Source organism: Acomys russatus, chromosome 8 (assembly GCF_903995435.1).
Source record: "Acomys russatus chromosome 8, mAcoRus1.1, whole genome shotgun sequence".
Classification (NCBI taxonomy): Eukaryota; Metazoa; Chordata; class Mammalia; order Rodentia; family Muridae; genus Acomys; species Acomys russatus.
Window position 1 is genome coordinate 18,517,299 of NC_067144.1, and position 23,171 is coordinate 18,540,469.

General features: G+C 46.6%; 1 protein-coding gene across 11 annotated transcripts in view; it reads right to left on the reverse strand.

Moving 5' to 3' along the window:
- Positions 1 to 23,171, reverse strand: part of Kalrn (kalirin RhoGEF kinase) — a 609,660-nt gene that overhangs the window by 233,904 nt on the left and 352,585 nt on the right. For 6 of the 11 annotated variants that reach the window (XM_051149844.1, XM_051149843.1, XM_051149835.1 and 3 more), the window contains exons 17-23: positions 16,985 to 17,203; positions 15,150 to 15,299; positions 12,440 to 12,554; positions 9,482 to 9,597; positions 8,874 to 8,996; positions 2,585 to 2,767; positions 1,308 to 1,426 (exon numbers count right to left, since the gene is read on the reverse strand). In XM_051149844.1, coding sequence (XP_051005801.1) covers positions 1,308 to 1,426; positions 2,585 to 2,767; positions 8,874 to 8,996; positions 9,482 to 9,597; positions 12,440 to 12,554; positions 15,150 to 15,299; positions 16,985 to 17,203 — 1,025 coding nt within the window. The remainder of the gene's footprint in view (positions 1 to 1,307; positions 1,427 to 2,584; positions 2,768 to 8,873; positions 8,997 to 9,481; positions 9,598 to 12,439; positions 12,555 to 15,149; positions 15,300 to 16,984; positions 17,204 to 23,171) is intronic. The other 5 variants (XM_051149845.1, XM_051149839.1, XM_051149842.1 and 2 more) reach the window with 1 other exon arrangement.

A 23,171-nucleotide genomic window follows, 5' to 3' on the forward strand; every position in this document is an offset into this window, starting at 1 on the left:
CTTTTTCCTTCTGGCCCAAGCACAGTCCTAAAATTCTAGTAAGAAAACTGATGTCATCAACTGGTTTTCCTTCCTTCCTTTTTTCCTCCATCCCTCACTCCTTTCTCAATTTCTTTTTTTAAGATAGTGGCTCACTATATAGCACAGACTGGCCTTGACCTGCCAACCTTCCCCTCTTAACCTCCTGAGTGCTGGCATGAGAGCTATGGGTCCCTATGTTCAGCTGCAGGGTTTATCCGTGATGTAATTTTGGATACCTTCTTGTCCTTTACCTAAGGTTTCAGTTCCCATAGCCAATAATCTTCCATAAATGTCTCTTGGTTAACTGTGGTATCCATGTTCCTCTTGGAACCACTTGGTTCACGTAAGAGAGTATAAAATACTCCTTATCCCCAGAGAGTTTCACCTAGCTCGTGAGGTATGACCACGGAATCAGTAAAGAGAAGTGCAGATGTTCAGAGAGGAATAGGACGATGGCAACAGAGGACCTAGTTAAGGATCCATGGAGGCACATGGAGTGAGCTGCATTTTAAAGAATCAATAGGGTTGATGTGGTGCATGGCGGGTGGGGGGGGGGTGGGGTGGAGGGGAGAATGAAACTACACAGAGAGAGAGGTGGGGGTGGAGAACAAGAGAAGGAAGAAAAGACTCAAACTCAAAGAGCAGGAGGGTTCTGGGCCAGGAACACTGCATGAGCAACTGTATCTAATGCTCTTGCCGCTGAGGGAGTCAGTGACAGTGATCTATCTGTCTATTGTATGTCACTTGAACTGGGGAGCACTCTGAAGTAAGACTGACTTAGTTTGGGGCCACAAATGGCGATAAGGTGAGGAGTCTGGTCATTACTCAGAGGGCAGCATGACTTGGTTTGAAACTTGGGGCTGGCGAGAGACGAATTAGAAAGCAAACGTGGCTTTGCAATGGTGAAGGCCGGAATCCTGGATCTAGTTCCTATATACCAACTGTGGCCTCTGGGGAGAGTTGCTTAGCTTCCCTGGGACAGATTTCTGTTACATGAAGTGGTTTGGTTTGGTTACTATTGAGGTCTGACACTGTGAAGTAAGATTTGGTGGCCTAAGAGGTGGCCACCCCTTCGGAAGCCTCTGCTACGTGAGAAGTGCTTGAGTACAGTAGACAACACAGAGGTCTCCGGTGAGCCCATCTCCTCAATGCCCACCCCAGCACCTGCAGGTTGACAAGATGACATATTACATTGCCACAAGGGATGGGTGGCAGGGAGAGTTAAGGAAGAGCCTGCTAGCCACAATGGGAATGGGAGCACCCCTCTCCTGCCCCCCAGCACATACTCTTTCTTCCGAGCTGACTTCCGTTTCTCTTCATTGACCTCGTGGTTAGCATCCCGGAGCTTGACCTCACGATCCGAAAGGCTTGCTGGGATGATGTCCAGCTCGAGGTCCTTGTTATCCTGCACGAGAAGTGTCACAGGCATCACCCTGGGGGAAGCCTTAGGAAACCCCTCCAATGAGTTGGGGGGAAGTAGTGAAAACGACCTAATGGAAGAGGACGACAAGATGGGGGATCCTACAAGGTCCCACCTCACAAGCCCTGTTCATAGAGAAATTCTTCCTTTCAAGTAAAAAAAAAAAAAAAAAAAAAAGAGGTGTAGAATGTTCTGGCAAAATATTTAGTGCTATTATCTATAGCTACAGACAGTATGCATCTGTTTTCTAGGCCTTTGGCCTTGACGAAATCTAAACATGAATTAGCCAGACTAGGTTCTTCATCAACAAAATAAACTTGAAACATAAATACAGGAAAACTCTGAAAACCTCTCATTTGTCAAGAAAAAAACAAAAACAAAAACCTATTTTTATTTAAGCAGGTAGCTCCTCTTGGAAACAAGCAGAATACCTGGTCAATGACTGAACCCTGCAATTGCTCACCCCTGCTCACTTAAGCCATCTCTGGTATCATGTATGGTGGGACCCCCAGAAAAAAACTCACTGCCTGGGGGAGGGGGAAGACATCAGGAGCCTCAAATCTTAGTGGTTTGACAACTTTACTTGAGGCTGTTCTGTTTCAGAGCATGGGCCTGTTTAAAGATACATGAATTAGAAATCCTAGAACTAAACACCAGGCTGGATTTAGCTTTTAATTCAGAGGTTACCGACCTCTATTATAAAAAAGAGATTAAAAGTCAGTCTTCCTTTGCTTCATGGAACGTGGTACCTTCTCTTAGTTGAAATGTTGAACAGCCTTTACGCACACTGTGGCCCTTATTCCTCAAAATCATTCGTATACACAGGAGGGATGCTAATCTTGGGCTCATTAACATAATTGGTTAGATGATAATACTGATGAGACCAAGATAAAGGGGCTTTGTATTCATAGGCCTTGATCCTGGCCAGCCAATTCTGTAGTACATAGAACATTAATCATGGGTGTTGAGACGATTGGCTCAGTAAGGTCCCCCAAACCCATTAAAAAGGCATGCGGTTCATGGAGTCTGCAGCTCAGAAGGACTGCCCTGGAAACACGCTCCATCAAAGGAGATGAAGCCAGTGGCCCTGAGTGGGAGGGGTTAGGGTAGCAGCAGCTCCCGTGGGCAGCATCTCCTACGTACCTCTGTGTTGACTCCCAGGGCTTTCTCCAGGGAGTACCGGTACTTCCCCATCCTCAGGGAGAAATCTCGGTAGTGCTTGTCCACCGTGGTCACCCACTTTCTGATCTCTGTGGCGTGGATGTGGCCCTTTTCCACAAAGCTGTCCGCTAGCTGGATCAGGAGCTTCACCTTCTCTTTCGTTTGCTGCCCCGAGAGATGGCCTAACGTTACTGGGTTGCATTCTTCTCAGGGCCCGCCTTGCCCCGAGCCCCACTCTGTTCTGCATGGCAACCATAGGTACCCTCTCAGCTGATGCCTGCATTTGCATGGCCGCTTTCTCACTTACCTTTTGAGTGGCCTGGAGCAAATTATTGAAATCTCCTATGCCCTGTCAGTTCCTTACCCACAAAACAGGAATCATAATAGCGCCTGCTTCATACAGCTATTGTGAACATTAATGGGCCAACGACGCGTACTATGTAGAACATGCCCGGAACGCGGTAGGTGACCATCGGAGTCGCTGTAAGAGCCTGTGAAGTGGAACACTGTCTCCCAGGCGTGGTGTGGTCACTACTCTCTCAGGCTGTCAGCAGCTGTGACCACCTAAAGGCGAGCTGCACAAGAGTGGGCCTATTGGCTTTCCATCATGGGGGGGATGGGTGAGGCTTCTGAGGCCCTGCCCTTTCCAAAGATTTCTAGACAGTTAAAGGTTCTAAGGGGGAAGTCCTCACAAGGCCATGTTATCACCACATCTGAGATTCATCTGAGTTTTAAAAGAAGCATGCAGAGAGAGATACACAAGTCTCTGTGAGCCAGGCGCAAGTACTCCAGGCTCAGCTCAGCATCAGTAGTGGCAGCAGCATCTGCCTCTGAGTCGGTACCCGAGGCAGGCACCATGAAACATCACGTAAGCTGGCACGGGCTAGGATCTGACAAACCTAACTAGCAGGCTCCTGTCTGCTTTACTGTGAGAGTTCCTCTCTCTTTCTGTTGGAAGGGAGATAAAAGGGTGAATGTAGTCGGCGCCTATTACAGGGCTAACCAGGCAAAATTCTGACATGTGTTGGGTTAACTTCATTTGCACCAAGAACGTGTCTAGCATCTCCTTTGTTGACAGCTCTCTGCAGAGCTGTGGGTTGGGCTTGGAGGATAAACAAAAGGAGAAATAAAGTAAAAGAAAAAAAAAAGATATTCATTTGTCCCTATCTAAAATCTCCAGAGGGGACAAGATTTTCATACAAAATAGCTGAAAGCTCGGGGCATCATGTAATTGAATGTCAAAGTAAGAAGTGTGTTGTAACAGAGGGACGTTACAAAGGAGAAGATGAAGGCAGAGCCGCACGAGAAGGCAGGGAAAGCCTGCAGGGTAAGACAGGGAAACAGGTGCTGAGTGCAGCAAACACTTGCTCACCTTTTAGCATAAGTTTGGATTTTGAAGCTAAAATTTATCAGAAATACCTGGGAAATCTTAAGGAAATGGAAATAACATTTAAATAATTTACTATAAGGAAAATGTTCTTTTGAGAAAAGGAGGTCCAAAGTTTGGACCATGCTCTAGTGAGGAAACAACGAGCGAGGCAGAAAGATCATGGGCGATGCAGTTGAAAAGACAGCAGATCTTTCCCAGATTGCAAGACTATGGGTGAGAAAGCTGATAAATGCGACGCCAAGGGAAAGAAACCTGTAGCCAGCAGGGCTGGGGCCACAGGTACAGCTGGAAAGGGCGAGCCTGAGGTAAAAAAGCTCAAGAGAAGGAAGCTGAATCTTGGCCAGGGGGACTGGCAGGTACTCCCCAGCTGCTGCGTGTTCCAGAAAGTTCCAACACAAGAGGAGTGACTCAGAGGATAAGTCCAAGACTGAAAAGTAGAAACCAAGATTGCAGCTCCTGTCACAGTGTTGGGCTGGCCTGGGACTGAGAGTCAAGGCCTGGAAGGGCTTCGGAATGGGAGAGAAGAGGTAGATGTGAGGGTGGGAGGACTATCCCTCCACCACGAAACAGAAGCAGTTACTACTGCAGGAACTGGGGAGGACAAGACGCCTGGGATCCTGAAGACTTGCAGATCATTTCTCTTAGGGTTAAAAAAAAAAAAACTTTCTCCTGTGGGGAAATTTTTTGTTGTTGTTGCTGGTTATTTTCTTAACAGTGCCTAATTTTTTGTTCTAATAATCAAGAAACCTCCCTTTTTATATAAAAGTCTTGGAAGTCACTCTTCTCTGTTCCTAGTAAGGTGACTTCACTGAAGATGGTGACTGCTAGTGGGACCGAATTGGAAGGCATTGATTGGGATCAAGAAAGAGAAAGCCTGTGACTGAGATTACCCTGTGTCCTCCTGGAGGACGGGGAGTGAACAGTTGGCAGTGTGGTCAAGCTCTACCCGACCTGGGCCCATCTCCGAGGGTCTCCACTCCTAAACCACAGCCGTGCTGGATGGCATCCCCATCCGTGGTGGGAATGGTGCCTGTGTGTCCTGCCCTCAGCCAAGTAGCCCCCCTGATGACAGGTGGGACTACACCCACAGTCCCATGTACGGACCTCTATCTCAGCGTGTGTCTGGTGTAGTTACCTATGTGTCCTCCTCAGTGGGCTTGAAAGCTGAGTGTTCTGCCTTTCTTGTCTATCTTCACTGTCTATAGGTGAGTGGCGGTGTGTGTGTGTGTGCGTGTGTGTGTGTGTGTGTGTGTGTGTGTGTGTGTGTATGAGTGGATGCTAAATCTAGTGTTTAAGGGTGAGCAAAGCCAGAACAGTCAGCCCAATGGGACACCAACCATGGCCATAGCCCCCACTAAATACAATCTGAATGTGACCTGTCACATTCCTGGCTGCTGCTGCAGAGATCAAAGGTCAAAACTTGTCCCACAAGGGCGGCTCATCAGTATGAGGTAGATTACTGTCCAGGTGTGTCCTGGATATTTAAAAAAAACATCTGTTTAAAAGGGGACACTGACAGCATGACAACACAGCTGAGGGTGTTTCTCCGGTGATCTGAACTATGGAGACTGGGATCAGGTAGTGGGTTGTAGAATTGAAGTGAAAACAAAGAAAAAAGGCAGGGAAAGTAAAGAGTAGGGGCACTCCAGGGCACGCTGGAGGCAGAAACAGGAGGACCATTTGAGCCAGTATGGGTAACACAGGGGCCTCCCTGTTCTCTCATGCTCCTGAAGACAGACAGCGTTGTACACACTGCTGGTGAGAGCTGCTTTGGAACTGCAAATTCCTCAAAAGTAAACAGAGGGGCACAGTATGACTGATCTACTGCACTCTCGTATACATGTAAGAGAAGCAAAAGAATAAACTCACACAAAACTTGCATGCAGTGTAAATAGTAACATTATCCATAAAACCTCCTAAATATTACTCATGCAATAAACAGTAAGTAAATAACCATCAGATAAATGATAAAGCTAGATCTGTGTAATGAAATATTACTTAGTCATCAAAAAGGATGAGGTGCTGACACACATTAAAACACAGGTGAATGCTGAAAACATCATGCTAAGGGGAAAAAGCTAGACACAGGTCACACCTGGAATGACTTTATTTATATAAAATGCATGGCATGGGCACACGCCTGAGGAGAGGAGGAGCTGACTAGTTAACTCCTAATGCATATGGGGTTTCTGGAACTCAGCTGTGGCAATCATTATATGAGCTTGTGAATATACTAAAAAAAAAAAAAAAAACCCACTGGATTGTAAAAGGGAAAGAAAAAAAATCTAAAAATGACTGTTTTGCTTTTTTTTTTTTTTAGAAGAAATGGAGTTCTGTCAAACGCTGAGTTCAGCTTCCCTGTCATCAAGCGCCTTTTTCCCTGTAATTTTTGAAACAGTAGAAAGTATAATTTGTTTTTTTCTAACTAGATCACCTATAGGTGCACCACAATGTGCAATTGTGTGTTCTTACTTTTGCCAAATCTCGGTCTCATTTTTGTTCTTAAATTTGAAGGTTCTTATATAAAATTGCCTTCCTATATTCAGTGTCTCTTCGCCTTGATCTCTTCTTTGAGGCGGAGTGTAATAATTCAGTATAACTTGTTGCACTATTTAATTGTGAGGGCCACTATCTTTCTTCTCTGTCACTCAAGGTCAGTTTGCTTTCCCTGCCAAGTTCATTTCACTGGCTAGAAACACCAAAAGCCAGAACTGACTGGTTAAAAGTAGTTCGCCTCAGGGGAGTTGAGAATCACCTCTGAGGTGGGTCAGGGGGCTTCAGTCAGAGGCTCCTCAGCCGAGCTGTTAGCCAGTAAGCATTCTGACACAAATAACTCTAAGGTGGAGAAGGTGCTAGAAGGGAACACAGCAACTACCAACAGACGTCGTTCAGCTGGGAGGAAGACAGGAAGTGGAGAGCCACGTTACAACAGCCATGTTAACCTAGGCTTGAGGGTAGTCCTTCTGAAACCTACCCGAGATCCCTAATATTCATGTGTGCCTGTGACCTCCCTTCGATACATTAGCTGCATGAGGTAACGTGGGGAACACAAGGTGAATAACAGGGGGTCTTGTCTTCAGGGATACTGTAGGAGACATCACTGCGTGGAGACTACTGGAGAAAGCATGGCCTGCGCCAGTTCCCAGGAGGCTATGCACATGGTGGCTGAGAGCGCAGCCGGAGAGGGCTCTGAGGTAGACAGGGCCCTAGAAGAGGTGGCACTGGACCGTAAAGGTGGGCTTCTTTCCAAAGCACAAACTAGAGAGAAGGGACACTATTTTAGGTGGGAAACTTGTGTGGATGTGGCAGTGAGGCAAAATTATGGGATGGATCTCCTGGAGGGCAAGAAAGCGCATCCAACTCTGCTGAAGCCCAAGCTAGTACAAAGAAACAACCAACGAGGGAGCTGTGATGTGGGGGGCCCTGGGGCCTGAAGACATGGGCGGCCATTAAAGTTCCTGAATGGAGGAGGGGTGCTGGGCCAAGGTGACCCTTTAAAGACAAGAGGAGTAGCATGGATGAAAAGGAAGGAAAGGCCTAGAGATTACAATCTAATGAAGAAGAAGCTGCTAATTGTAGGGCAGATATGATGGATGGAAGAGGACAAAGCTATGGAGCAGATGGTAAAGGACAAACTAACGTGACTGAATTCTCTGCATTTCCAGTTTGTTTATAAACAGACTCTGGTCCCACCCAAGCAGATGGGGCTGATAACATTCATCCTGTAATGTGTCCCTTTTGACACCATTAGGAGAGGGGCAGATAGACCCACACTGATGACCCCGGAAACCACTTCTGGATTTGAACAGGGTTCTGTTCATCTGTTACTTTTTCTGTGCCTTTTCCCTAGCTGGTATTGAGATGACCATCCTATCTGAACTCACAGCTCTTTACAGCTGGCAAACGTCCCCCAAACTCCCAACAGTGCAAGGCTACCTGCCCAGCACTGAGTTCACAGCAGAGTCATAATATGGGTAACTGCTTTCAAATATTGGCTCAGGAAAGCAAGCAGATACATAAGGTACTGCAAAGAGAGGTCTATGACACATCATCTTTTCATTCAAAACAAGAGTCCTCATGCCAAGTGATGGCTGTGAGAACTGGTACGAGTCAGGTTTTCCTCCATTACAGCACCCCTGCTCCCTCAATGTAAACGAGACGAGCTCGTGGAGGTGTGGGCAGCTTGTTTCCCTGACACCTAACCTGGTCACTAGCAGGTCGGAGGACAAATGGAAATAGGCCCGAAAACTGGGAAGTCGCCATTTTGGGAGCCTGTCCTTAGTGGCTTCCCAACACACAGCTTTGTATACAGTGGCTACTCTTACTTACGTACCATGAAACATCCTATTTGGTAGGCACCCTGGATTTTCATCAGTTGATGAGTTCTTCTCCCATCCCATAAGGTGTACTCTCCAAGGCATTCAAATGTTAAGAATATGTAGACACGTGTAAAAGTTAGGTATGTCTAACCTGCAATCCCCAGGCCTCGTGCATCCCCAGAAACACACACATATAGCCTGATGCATTTGTAGATGACAACACGTCACAGTGACCAAGGGAAGGCTACCCCCAGATGTTTATAATGTCTGCGCAGTTTTACGTGAGTGTGCCCTTTCACCTTATCTGGTCTGAGAGAACAAAGGAGACCCCAGAATCTGGAGCATGGTGATGGGGTGTATTAGTAATTGACATCCTATTTGGAGATATAATTTGAGGAGAATTTGGGGTCCAAAGGAGACAGTCCCAAACATACTCTCCTTGTGCCACCAGGGCTGCACATTTCTGTGTACAGAGGCTGCTCTTGTTTCCATAGTGTAAAGTTGCCCACAGAGGGGTTGGGTACGCTGGGAGGACTCAGGGAGGGGTTGGGGTACTTCCTACCTTGGCAGGCACCCTGAATTCCCCATATCCTTTCAGCAGCTCCTGAGTCTCCTCCGTGCTCTCTCCAGTGGAGGTATGTGTTGAGAGGTAATATTCTCCTGTTTCTTGGATCCAGTCTAGCGCCTGTAGGAGGAAACGCCACCACCAGTCCCTCAGAAGGCAGCTGTCAGTGGGCGGCGGGCGCGCCACATGAGGAGGAAGGCTTAAGGTTTGGGACCCAGGAAATGTGACAGGATAGTAGGCGTGCAGCTCTGAGGAAGGGTTTTTGTTTTTTTTTGTTTTTAAATTTATGAAGGTTCTCCTTCGAGTTGGAACAGCCCACCACAGAGCAGTAAACATGGGGCTATCATCTATCAGGCCCAGTTAGTATCTATGTATAAACTGGGGGCTATCATAGCTCAGACCCAGGGAACACCTGCTCCGCCTATCGTATCTCCTAGTGTCAAACTCAGGACTGAATGCCTAGAAAAATCCAAATTACTGACAAAGGGAAACTTGTTCTCTCTTATCCTGTCACCCCCTGCTCCTCGAATTAACGCTGCCCGCTACTGCCGACCTCTGCACTCTGCTCAGCAGTGAAGCAAAGCCAAGGGGAGGTCTCGACATACCTGCTTAGCGCTGCGCTCAAAAACCACATATTGCTGACACTGGTCTAATCGCCGCTTCTTCAAGGTCCAGAAGTGCAGGACACGGTTCTCCCTCTGCAAGAGCTCACTCAAGATGGCTGTGGGTAGAGGAAGTGAGCGGCATCACAGCAAGGCTCTAAGCAAAGTCCCACTTACTTCAGGCCCACCAGCAAGGGGACTTGTAAGGCAGCAGCATCAGGAGAAAGGGAATAAAAGCTGGAGATAGATACAGCTCCCCAGAAGGGACCAAGAGTGGGGACAGCATGGTGAGGGCCCGTTTCTGAGGCTTCTGTCAATACAAGACCACGAGCCGGATTCTTTTCATACTAGTCAGTACTTATTGTAATAGACTTTGGAAAGTGAGCCCCTAAGACAACAGCTGACACAGCAGATCTGGAGCCCAGCAAGCATGGGTGGCTCTGCTAGGACCTTCCTGAGGAGCTTCTGGAGGCGCGGCAGGAGATAAGCGGTACTGAGAAGACGTACGGCCAGCCCACAGAATGAGCCGCACTCTCAGACACACTGCACTTTAGCAGCAGAGCCACCGCTATGAGCTTCTAGACAGAAGGTAGAAGCGGGGCTGCAACAGAACTAAAGTTGCCTTAGGCCCAAACTCTACACAGCTTTCGACCTGATCCTAAGGAAGGCTGATAGCTCTTCTGTGTCTCCGCTAATGATACTACGTTTGAGAATATATGTAAGGTACTCAGTACATCAAAGGAGCCATGATGGGCATCCAGGACATGCCATCCGTCTCCTTACGTCTCTAAACACTATCTGGTTACCTTGATTGATTTCTAGAGTGATTTAAATAGTGTGCTCTCTGCAGACACATTTACTGTGTTTTGTATCTGCTTCTTGTTTTCTGCAAACGATTCAGTGCTGATAAAACACGGTAGTGAGGATACAGATAACAATGTTTATTAAGCATTCATTATGTCCCAGGCACATTTTTATAATACTCATGATGCGGATATCTTTATGGTCCCCACTTGGCCGATGAGGAAAGTCAGGGAAGACCAGCAACTTGTGTGGGCTCATTCAGACTGGAAGAAGTAGACTTAAGCAGGATCCTTTGACCTGAGACCACATCCCTAGCGACCTGCGGTCTCCTGGGTCTCTGGGGGATGTAAAATATACATTGCTGTACTTTGCCGAAATGGCACAACTCAAACTGCAGTGCTTGTTCTTACTAGTTTTTGTTGATTTTACTTATTCTTTAATTCCCCTGCTCTGTGCCTGGAGGTTTGACTCTAAGGACAGACTCTGTCCGTGCCCCAGGAGGCTGAGCAGTTCCTGGGCCTCAGCGGCTTACTCCCTGTATATTCAGCACAGAACTTTCAGCTCCTTCCTAGAGAGGTCCAGCATACTCACTCTCAGACTGGCCTCAGCCAAGTGACTTGCTCTGACGAAGAGGTTGTTAACCGAGATGACATAAACAGAACCTTGAAATGTGCCTGTTGGCTTGACCCACCCCTTGCCTTTCAGTTAGCATCATGGCAAGAACTCTTGGGGGGAACTACTGTGCCTTGGACTCGAGACACAGAATGAATAGACAAGAACCGCAGCTAACATCTGGGGCCCACATCCAAGTGCTGCACTGCTGATCTCAGCCACAGCAGCAGATGATATGATGTAACATACCGTCACCAGGACAACAGATACTCATAGTGAGCAACAGTGAAGCTTTGGTTGTTACTCAGCCATCTGCTCCCATATTAAAAGCCTAAAATTAGTGGCCCTGGCTTCAGATCCAGGCAGCAGATGAAGGGGAGATAGGTCTCCCCTCCAGTGTCTGCTTCTGCTAGGCAAGGGTAGAATAAGCTTTTGTTTGCCTAGTGTTTGTGCCCTGTCAGCAGGGCTTTGCTCATCACAGCTCTGCGAAGCCAACACAATCAAGCCAAATCTTGGAGAGCTCCTGTAAGAGCTTCAGGTGCCACTCTTCCCGCTGCCTGAGAGCTTCCACAGATGGAGGTCTGTCCACCCTGCTCTAGGTGCCTGTCCTATACAGTGTGGGTAGGAGTGCGGTCTCTCAGCAGTTGGCCTCACCCAAGCAGCCATCTGCAGGAGTCGGAACATATGCTCTGAAACGTGCTGGAGGAAGAGAAGACACGGAGCCAGCCACCCACAGGGCCTCATTCAGAGGTGAAATAACATGTGGGGAAGGAGCTCAGGCTCCTCTTCTGTTTAACTCCTTCAGGCGAGCTGGATCACCCTGACTCTTACCTGAGTAGGGAAAGGCACTCTATCTAAAGCTGACCACCGATCCACTCTCTGACGGTGGGGTCCCTAAGCCTGGCTCATCCCTCACTCCATGCCAGCACAAGCCTTCTTCCTGGCCTTAGTCTCCAGGCTGTGACTTTCTAACTGGACAAGAGGATGTGTGTAAAACTCATTTCCCACGTGAAGGCTAATTTCTGTATAGTAAGAGTGAACACTGAGGGAATGAAATGAAAATGTGACCAAATGTGATCAGACGGTAAGCAATTTTAAGGGATCTACGCTGCTTTTTGTATTCTCACAGGCTTTACAGAATTCAGAGATGACCTAGCATAGTCGTAACGCAAATTCTACATGCACACAGAATGCAACTTCTGACTGGAGAGCTGAGTGAGCCTGAAATTCCATTTGTATTGGCTTCCAAGTGATATCTATGTTGCTGAAATGGACACCATGTTTTGAGTAGCAAATGTTTAGATAACCTTTCTACTAAGCAGTGTGGGCCAAGACTGGAAGATAAATGGGGCGGGGGGGAAAGAAACTTGGGAAAATCTTTCTGCATGTTAAGAAACTGACTGAACCACCAGACTGTTTCTTCTTAAACGAGAAGCCCAGGAGAACTTGTGAGCTGGATACATGGCCTGTTGTGGGGGAAGATGGGGCCTGGTCTTTCATCCATGCAACTAAAGTGACATGTGGCCCGGCAGGCCTCTCACTCACCCTTCACTTGCTGTTCAGGTCCCCGGGTGTGGCTGGCAACACTGGGCATGCTCACGTTGTTCCTGTGGATGTACTTAAGAAACACCTCGGCATTCCGCCGTGCCAGAGTGCAGGCCTGAGAGAGACAAAGGGGGTAAAGCCATGTCTCTAGTTGGCACATGGGATTCAAGACAGAAGAAGAGGTGCCTTTTTAGAAGGCTTTAAGGAATTGATGGTGATGAAATTCCGGAAGCATCCAAGGGAGCGGAGCTCTGGAGGTCACTTCCGGTTCACGTTGAGGACGCTAAACCCAATTTAGAAGGTTCGCACCCTAAGCTCCGCCTTCACCAAGGGTTTCCCGGAAGTCAGAAGACACCTGGCCCTTCATGCTCTCGGTGCTGACTGGGCATGGCTAACGTTCACGCCCTAACTGGGTCTTCTACAAGATTGCCTCTTAGGTGAAAGCCCAGGAAACAGAAACCCACTTTTAGCACAGCACATTTAGCAAACACACTTGAGAACATAACTCTAAACCTAAATGGAAATCGTCAGCAATTCTCCAATGTATTTTACTGCCAGTCACGTCCCCCTTAACTAAATAACACTAACCAGAACTCTGCTGTTGGGAGAGGGTCAGAGCCACTGAAGGCTCCCATCAGCAGGGGCTGGCAGAAGGGGACAGGTCACATTCTCTTCATGAGTAGGACCGAGGGTTGGGAAGAGCAGCAGGAAGGAAGCACTTCAGTTCTAGACTCCAGATCTCCTGACAGAGTATTTCTAGTGTCCCTTGAGCTCATATATAATTTATTAATTTCTCTAAAACTCAGTTTTCTCCATAGCTATAAAACTAGCACATATTTGCTTCCTAATCTTAAATTAATAAACCATCTGTAGATCAAGTTGTTAAATTTTAAAATCTTCTTCTTCTTCTTCTTCTTTTTTTGGTTTTTCGAGACAGGGTTTCTCTGTGTAGCCTTGGCCATCCTGGACTCACTTTGTAGACCAGGCTGGCCTTGAACTCACAGTGATCCGCCTGCCTCTGCCTCCCGAGTGCTGGGATTAAAGGCATGCGCCACCATGCCCGGCATAATCTTCTTATATTTAGTTTTTGATGATAGAAATTTTATAATTATGATTGTTATATAATAAATATAACATTTAAATTATATACTTTTATGATAACATAAAAGTTAGCATCAAAGGGCCCAGGAACTCAAAGGCTAACAAACTGAAAGACATTAGTGAAGGTCTAAGGGTAAAGACTGTAGATTGCCCAATAAATGAGAATAAACAGAAAGCCACCCACTGTCTGTTGGGCAGAGGATCCCCCACAGTTATGGGGATCTTTTCTCCACAGCTTGAGGAATACATGAAAAACATCAGCCAAGATGGTCTTCTTTCTTCTTGAAAAGAATCATTTCATTTTATGAAGAAATAATCTTCACTTTTCTCTCTGTGTGTGCATTTGTGGTGTACTGCACAGGTATGTGTGGGTGTACGTGCCCATATATGCATGTGAGGAGGCCAGAGTAGGAGGTTGGGTGTCCTGTCCCATCACTGTCAATCTTACTCTATTAAGACAGAACCAGAGCTGGGCTGGCAGCCAGCAAGGCCCAGTGAGCCTCCATTCTCTGTCCTCGATAGTGCTGGGGACATGGAGCGCAAGGACTCCTGAGAGCCAAACCCCGGTTCTCACGCTTTTCTCCCTAAGCCAATCCCAGACCCTAGTGACATGTTTAGAACTCTGCCTAAAGCGCTTCACTTGCTCCCTCAACTGTTTCCATTTTTGTTTTGCAACAGAGGAGCTTGAAAATTATTTTAAGCTCTGTATGGGAAAATGTCTACTTATCTGTATTAGTATAAGCTGCTAACTTGGGGTTCTGAAAAATACCTGTGCAGATATCAGACAGAAGGAAGGAGGGTTGGGTGCATATGGGGGGGGGGGGCGGAAAGAACAGAAAGATTTGGTGTCCAAGAGGAGAAGAGGAGAAGAGCTCTAATGAGAAAGGCAGCTAGTTATAGAAGTGTGGCTCCAGTGGTGTCAGGGCACACAAATTCACTTTCATCCTCTGAGAAACCCCTGAGGAAGAAAGTGGAAGTGTAAAGGTTTTGTGGTGAGTGGAGCCGTAGACCAGCCTGAACCAGGAAGCCCACTGCTAGGGGGCCAGTCAGAAGGACTTCCTTCGCTGCTAAATGCCCATATAGAATAGGGCTGGTTCCTTCCCTGAGACATTAGGGTCATATCAGAAGCCTCAGGGAAACGTGCTTCTGCCATCCATAGGAGAACAAACATCATGATATTCATTGTTAATTGAATATTGCTAGGTTGATAAATAGTTAGGGTTAGCACTATTGCTCAGTGGCAGAGTCTTTGCCTAACAGGGGTGAGGCCCTGTGTTCAATCCCTAGCACCACAAAAGAAAAAAATTAGCAAATTATTTTTTGTAAACTGGACATAAGTGAGCAAAAGCATATGACCATAGCCATGTGATACTGGAGTGTTCTAACATGGCAGTGGCGACAATACCCGATGATACGAAACGTGTCAAAAAAGAAGTGAATACTTAAAATTTAGTCTTAGGACTTTACAAATGAACTAGGAGGGATGTCTCCAGCCTCTCTCTCCCCTCTTGGCATAAGAGGCGGGAAGCCCTGGTGAAGGAGGGTGCTGGCTGGTGAGAGCAGAGAGCCAGGCTGGGATCTGAGACCTCGTGTGGCAGTGTGCTCTGACCTTCAGGAAGGCCTCCTTCTGTTCCAGGTGCTTGCTGAGGAGTGGGATGACGTGGTCCATCTCTGCTGCCGGCCCCAGCTTGTCTCGCCCGCCGCACCAGTCCTCGTCCCTCCGGTACTCCTGCTCCAAGCTTTCCAGGACACTGCACACCTGGTGAACCACGGAAGAGAAGTTCAGACAGGAGGTTCAGAGCAGCCACTGCTCCTGGGGTACTCGGAAGAGATATATTAAGAACCTTGTGACTGGAGACGGGGATTGGTGATTTCTTTACAGCTGACGGCTAAAGGCTGAAGCTGTAGGGGTTGATAATGCCACTCATGATGAAGAACAAGAAACAAAGAAATTGCTGGGCATTTGGGGGGACTTCAAAGTGATACATATATACACTATATATATATTATCACATGATGTATATCTCACACATAGATACCATACACATGCATAACACAGACATCACATACACACATATGTGATATATGTCTCATATGTTCATATGCATGCATGTGTGTATACATTATGTGGTATAGCTGCATTGTTGTAATCTTGTGATAGTTGTGAGTTATGTAGACCAGGCTTGGAGAAGATAGTTGACGGCTCGCCTCAGCATCTGTACTTGTCAGTCAGTCAGGAGCCGCAAACAGTGAGAAAGGGGAAAGCTGCCTCTCGTGTGTGACTTCTGTGGGCCATAAACAAAAGTCATCTTTCTACTCCCCTAGGGACAGATGTTCAAAGTCCTACCATAAGGCAGTGACATCTTTAGGACATCTATTATAAAATCACATTTCTTCCTGAGGGAGAATATGCTTGAGTTAGCCTCAAAGACATAATTTTTTTTTTTTTTTAAAGTCATAAACATTCAGAGAGGCTATGCTGAGTGACCTTATGAATGACCTCAGAAGAGAACAGAACCTTCAAAGAGAGTTTCAGTTACAGTGGGAGTCTAATGGTATCCTGGCATCAGTGCATGGAGGGTACAGAAAATAAAACTCAGCAGACATTTGCCTCGCATGTGTGAGAAGAGAGGCTCTGCCCCTAGTGTGGCAAAAACAGAGAACAGAGACTCAAGTCTCCTCCAACAGTGTTAGGTACTTGTTGGATACAGATGCGGGGGAGAATAGCTGTAGACATCTTGGCCTCCTCTGAAAAAGTCATTCCTCTTGGTAGAGAGTCCATTTGTTTGGTTTTGAGACAGGGTCTCATCTAGCCCAGGCTGGCCTTGAACTTGCTATGTAGCTAAGGGCGACCTTGGAATTCTGGTCAAGGGACAAGGCAAGCTCTTCACTAACTGAGCTATAGTCTCACCCCAGGATACGGTGTGTGGACGATTGTTCCCTGAACTATGAATGAGGTCGCAGGCAGAGCCCTCTCTCATAGCCACACATGCTTGCCACATCACAAGAAGTCTGTCCCTGATTATTATGAGGTCACTTGTCTACTCCCTACCTTTATACTTCTTTTAATGCAAGACACAAGGCATACAGGCAAGCTCAGGTCTTGAGATAAAAGTAGGTACCAAAACACAGAGAAATGTCAAGACTAAGGCATTCGCAAGCATTCGGCACAGTCAATTTCTACTCCCACACCTCCATATTGATCTGATGAGCTTGAGAATTTTATGAAAAAGATAATCCCATGGTTCCTTTGCTGTGAAGAAAAAAAAAAAAGAAAGAAAGAAAAGAAAAGAAAAAAGGAAAGCTAATGGCGGTGTTTCACCGAGCGTTTGCTTTATGCCCTAAAGTTAGTGCTGACGTGCCTCGCTTTAATGCTGTACTATAACGTGAGGCAGAAGATGGCTTCTTTCACCTTCAGCTCCTGCCCGTGGACTTCCCCCTCACCTGCTCAGAAGTCTTGTAAAAGGCCACAGAGGCGTTGACCAGTTTCAGCCGGTCTTCCATCTTTAGCATGAGCTGTTGCCAATGCACGGCCACCTTCTCCGCACATTCCCGGATGGCGTCGGCATCATAGTGGCCAGCCTGGAGCAGTGCCTCCGCTTTCTGCTGTACCTGCAGGGCGCTCTGGTGCGTCTTCTGCAAGGAAGTGGCATGAAAGAGGGACTGGGCACGAGGGGAGGAGAGAGAGGTCCATGGGAGCAGCCCAGGTGTGATATGGGAGGGGGTGGAGTGAGGTGTGATTGGAAAGATGCAGAAAAGTTAAAGAGCTTTAAATGACTGATCCATTTGTCATGATGATTAATACATTATTGTCTTTTAAAGCACATAAAAAAAAAAAAAAAAGGAAATCATACATTTTCACTCATCTCTCAGGACCCTATCTCCTGACCCTATTCTTATCTTTCTTCTTCAATTACCCTAGATTTTTAAGGATATTTCAGTTCACACAGTAGAGAAACAAAGTTGTATAGAAACCTGGTCATTGATTGGCCCCTTAGTTTAATCTCCTTTTCGAATCTAATCATAAAGTTGCTCATTACTGAATTTTCAATGATTACTGCTGCAACATTTTACAGGTTAAGTAAGCATTTTCTTACCACCCCCCCATCCCTCCCCGAACACGTGTAACGCAAATCTCAGCTGGCAATGCACAATCTTAAACATGAATAATCACTTGAAAAGGATTCTAGTAGACCGAGTAAGCTTGGTAGGGTATGAGACCTGAAGAGCAACCTCTCGTGCTCCACCCCCATCCTCACAGTTACTCCACCAGAGCAGTCAAGAAGGAGCTGTGGGCTGCTCAGTCTCAATGTGGCTGGATGTGCTGGGGTTGGCTGGGTGGTGGGTGGGCGGGGTTGTCCCTTTTCTCAGAAGGAGAGGGGGATAGTGGAAAAAGGGTGGGAGGGAGGGACCGGGAGGACAGGGGGCAGGGGGCTACAATGGGATGTAATGTGAATATATAAATTGAAGATAAATTAAAAAAAAAAAGAATGAGCTCAAAGCAGGGTCCTTTTTGTTATTTACAATGACTTTTAGGAGATAGGCACCTCACTTTCTTTATGGTTTCTGGTTATGGCGAACTGTGTTCAGTACCTTAACTGCAGGAGGTTGGGGGTGGGGTAGGGGGCTGGTTGCAGGTCTAAGTAGCCAAACAATAACAACAACCAAAAAACCCTAAAGAGGTTCAAGCTGTATAAGACAAAACACAGATAGGATTACCCTCTGTTGGACAGTTTTATATTAACTTGACAAGCTATAGTCATGAGAGGAGGGAACCTCGATTAGGAAACCGACTCCACAGATAGGGCTGCAGGCCAGCCTGTAGGGCATTTTCTTAATTAGGGATCAATGTGGGAGGGGCTCAGCTCATGGGGGTTATGGCCATCCCTGGGCTGGTGCTCCTGGCTTCTATAAGAAAGCAGGCTGAGCAAGCCATGGAGAACAAGCCAATAAACAGCACCCCTTCATGGCCTCTGTATCAGCTCCTGCCTCCAGGTTCCTGCCCTGCTTGGGTTCCTGTCCTGACTTCCTTCAGTGATGAACAGTGATGAGGAAGGGTAAGCCTTCTCCTTTCCTCCCCAACATGCTTTGGTCACAGAGTTCTACCACAGCGATAGTAACCCTAACCAGGACAGTGCCTGTGAGAACATCAGGGTGCTAATGACTTGGGAAAGCTACCAGGATTGCGTCCTCAGCCACAGGATCCTTCCAGGTAGTGAACAAGGGTGGCTAGCAACACAGTGATACTCCAGGATTCTTTTCTACTCAGCGTGGGCAGCAGGGGCGAGACCATTTTAAACCGCTGATTTATTCAGCACTCCTTGGGTCTGAAGGCAACCTCCCTCATTTTTACCTAAACCTCTCCCTGACCCTCATCACATCTGCCTTTTACCCTCATCAGACATCATCTTGTATGTTCCTACTTACAAGGAAGTCCCTGTCTACAAGGCTTCTACGTGGTCCCGCCCCCAACCTACAGGGGCTCTACTAGTCCAGCATCTCAGGCCCTTCATCTCTTTGCCTTCCCCCATGGCCTCAATTCTGATGACTGTCTATGCTGAGCTCCTCGCTGCTAAATGAAGCTACAGAAAGTAAACTGAAGACCAGAGCGAGCCCTACAAATCCCCGGCTTTCTTTGATCTACTGGCACTGTTTTGTTCCCTAGATGTAGCAGTGCCAATGCCATCTCTTGCCAATGGCTCACACCTTCAGAGCCCTTCCCTACCACTCTGGCTTCTATTATTTCCTCTTTGAAGAAGCCTCCTCTCACTGTCTGACCTTCCTCTGGGATTGTCTTCTGATGCGAGGGAGCCCACCTCTCACCCTTCTGAGGAGCTGGGGCCAAGCCCTTGATAGAACCCAAACCTATTTCTCAAAGTCACTGGCCACTTACGTTGGTGGCTTCCTTCTACTTATTTTCCCTGCCACCTACAAGTACCCCTCACCTGTGACTGCTCCCCACTCCTCCAACCCAGCCTAAGCTGTCACAATGTCACAGATGCACTCTGATGGAGGGGTGATGGTTAATTCATCTCCATAGACCCATGCCTCACATTTTCTTTTCCCTTTCTTTTCATTTGGGGTGCTAGGATCTATCTTGGGGTTCTGAACATGCCAAGCACAAATTCCACCACTGAGCCACATCCCTGGTTCCTCGAGGACATTTTCACTTAATTTGATGGAATAGTTGAGCGCTTCTGTTACTACTTTCATCCCTCAAACTTTCATTTTAGGAGTGCTGCCCCTTTTTCTCAGTTCTAAAGTCTTCAGTGGCTCCCTCATTGCTTCAAAATTAGGTCTGAAGTGGCTGTCCCAAAAGCTTTCCATGACATGGTCCATAACCGCATCACAAAAACAACTACACCTTCGCCCCAAACCTCTAAAAGCAAGCCCCAAACCTTCCTGCCTTGCTCTTCCTTCTTCCCATCCTTGGCAATTGCTCTAAGCCCCTGTCAACATCCCATCTGTCCTTTGAACGTCGCCTCAGATCTGCCTTCCTTCAGTGAACCTTTCAGATGTCCTGAAACCCAGGGAAAACCCCCCTTTCTCTGAACTCCTTTGTCACTTAGCTAACTCTTGGAGGGTTCCTGTTGCTTAGGAGGTAACCACTAAGGTCACAGCGGGGGCAGTGGAGGCTTCATTGAAATGGCTGTCACGTCTCCAAGGGTGCACGTGCCCCTGTGCTGGGCCCTGTGGTTTAAGTATTGACTTTTCTGGTTCACACAGACCTTCTATGAGGTGGATTTTATTTCCATCTAAGACAGTAAGACGTCAAGGCACAGCAGGCTCAATGACTTGCCTCAAAACCTACAACAAAACCAATGACAAAGCCAGACTCTGGCTTGACCTATTCCCAACCTCATATTCTTTTGCAGCGCAGGACTTTTTCTCTAGGACTGGAATGAAATCTACAGTGTTTCTCATTTCGAGGAGGCTCTCCAGATGAATGGTAGTGCTTATGACAATTATCTCCTCTGCCCTTACCATGTAAAACCCGAGTAGAGCTGTTGCCGTAAACCTGTTTTAATGTTTTACTCCTCAGAGAGCATGGAATAATCTTGGCTTTCCTATAATTTGCATCATGTAATAAACCCTGTCCTTTACTCTGAAGCTCATTATTCTGAGTGTGCCTTTCCTCTTTAATTTCCTAAATGATAACTTCTTATCCGTGTGGCATAATCTTTGCTTTGCTAAGCTGAAGTCATTATTTTGCATTTACTTTCACTCCTTATCATCTAATCCTATTGAGTGTTAAAGTCTTAAGATGTGGATTATCAAGGACATTCATATTTAGTAGGTGTAAGTGCGCGAAAATTGAACCAAATCAATTGAGTTTATTATCCAGTTTTAACCACTTTTCTGGTATAATATTTAGGCCTAAATGCACAGGAGGATTTCGCATAAAAATGGGTTTTAAAAGTTGAGCTTCTTTCTATGAAGGTTGCAGTTTCTGAAGCCACATCAGTGAACCCAGCTCACTAACGAATAAGAATTCAGTTTGCGTAATAAACTGCACTGCTTTGAGGCACTGCTTGGTTCTCTATGGGGAATGTTCTGGGGACATTTCCTGAAAACAAGGCTGTACTAGGTACAAATTCTGAGCTTTCCAAGGAAACACCAAAGCAAGGCTTAGACCTATCCTGGCTTGGCCGGGACCATCCACTGTCTGACTGATTTTCTAGCTTAATTATCAATGACCTTCTCTTTCACTTTTCCTTTTGGTTTGTTTGAGATATGATCAAAGACAGGCTGAGTTTGCAATCCTCCTGCCTCAGCCTCCAGGAGTTCTGGGGTTATAGGAGTAAGCACTACACTTGGTAACCCCTTCACTCATTTTTTGTTTGTTTGTTTTGTTTTTTGAGACAGGTTTCTCTGTGTAGCCTTAGCTATCCTGGACTTGCTTTGTAGACCAGGCTGGCCTCGAACTCACAGCTATCCACCTGCCTCTGCCTTCCGAGTGCTGGGATTAAAGGCATGTGCCACCACGCCTAGCTCCCCCTTCACTCTTAAAAATGTCTCAGTTTACACGACAAATTGCACCATCTCACCAATAGCTATTTTCTCTATGGAAGGCTTGAGTTTTCTTTCTTAGGTCCTAAGAAGCAAATCATAACCCCGCCCCATAGCCAGCAACCAGCAGTAACACTGGCACACCTCGAAAGCCAAACTAGGCCGCCTAAAGCTCCCTTTAAAATGGCTTACATCCAGCCAGGTGTAGTGTGGTACACGCTGTAGTTCATCACTCAAGAGGTCAAACATTAGGACAGCCATGAGTTTGAGTCATGCTTGGGCTACGTAGTAAGTTCAAGGTCAGCCTGGTCTACATAGTCAAACTCTGTCACAAAACCACATTGCTTGCATCCTCTCTGGCATATTTCTCTCCTGATGCAGAGCCCAGTCTAAGCCTAGTTTACAGACAGCCATGGGCTGTCTGAGGAGCATATAAACAATTCTGGTTGTGCTTCTTGTTCATTGAGCTACACTGCAGCCTGATGACCTTCCATTACCAAGGTGTTCTAGTAATTCTCTCTTATCTGCTGTCCTTGTGATCACAGACACCAACCCTAGAGTCACCTATAGCTCAGGATCAATACCTCCCAAACCCCAGGTAGGATAAGGAGACATTTATCCCTAGCCAGGCTCTACTATGTAACAATGCAGGGACATCTCCTCAAATTAACATGTATGACATACATAGCCATATGGAGATTACTATTTTAATACACTGTGGAGACATTTACCCGCTCTTCCTCAAAGCTCACTGAGGTACTCTAGTATGCGGTGACACTTGGTCTGACTTGTCAGACATTTGGTTAAGGGACTGGAAATGTAATCAACCAACCCAAATATTCTTATTCAAAGAGAAGGATGACCAAGAGTTACCTCTGCCTAACACCTCCGCCCCCCGCCAGCTTCATGCCATGCCCTAACCCTCATTGCTGCCTAAGCCTATAGACCAGTGGTTCTTAACCTTCCTAATGCTGTGACCCATGACCCCCAACCACACAGTTGTTTCATTGCTACTTCATAACTGTAATTTTGATGATGCTAGGGGATATAATGTACACATCTGATATGCAGGCTATCTGATATGTGACCCCTGTGAAAGGATCATGGACCCCAACGAGGTCATGACCCACAGGTTGAGAACCACTGCTATAGACACTTGACCACTACGTGCCTCCAATCTAGGTCTCTCCTGAGGAGTTCCCACCACTATCGATTTGGGGGTGCCAGTGAATTATAAAACTTCTTGCCTCTGGGCAGCTCTTCTATAGCAGGTGAACTGTTTATACTCCATGTACAGCAATACCGTTTGTTTTTCAACCTCGAATCCCCGCAGCGCTTACAGACTGCTAACACTTCCTAAGAAGATGTCAATTCCCTTATGGAATCATGTTGTTCGTTTTAATGCCCTATTTACATGGATGAGAGATGACTCCTGGAAAAATAAATGTCTGAATTCAATTAATATTAGTTTACAAAAGGCTAGCATTAAAAGACATTTATGAGCACAGATAACTAAAAGTCATTATCTTTCTGCCACCATTATGTAAATTTTTGGCTTGTGGTAATTTTAAAAGCGCCCCTTGGTAGTTCCCACTCACTCAGAAGTAGGCAAAGTTCTACA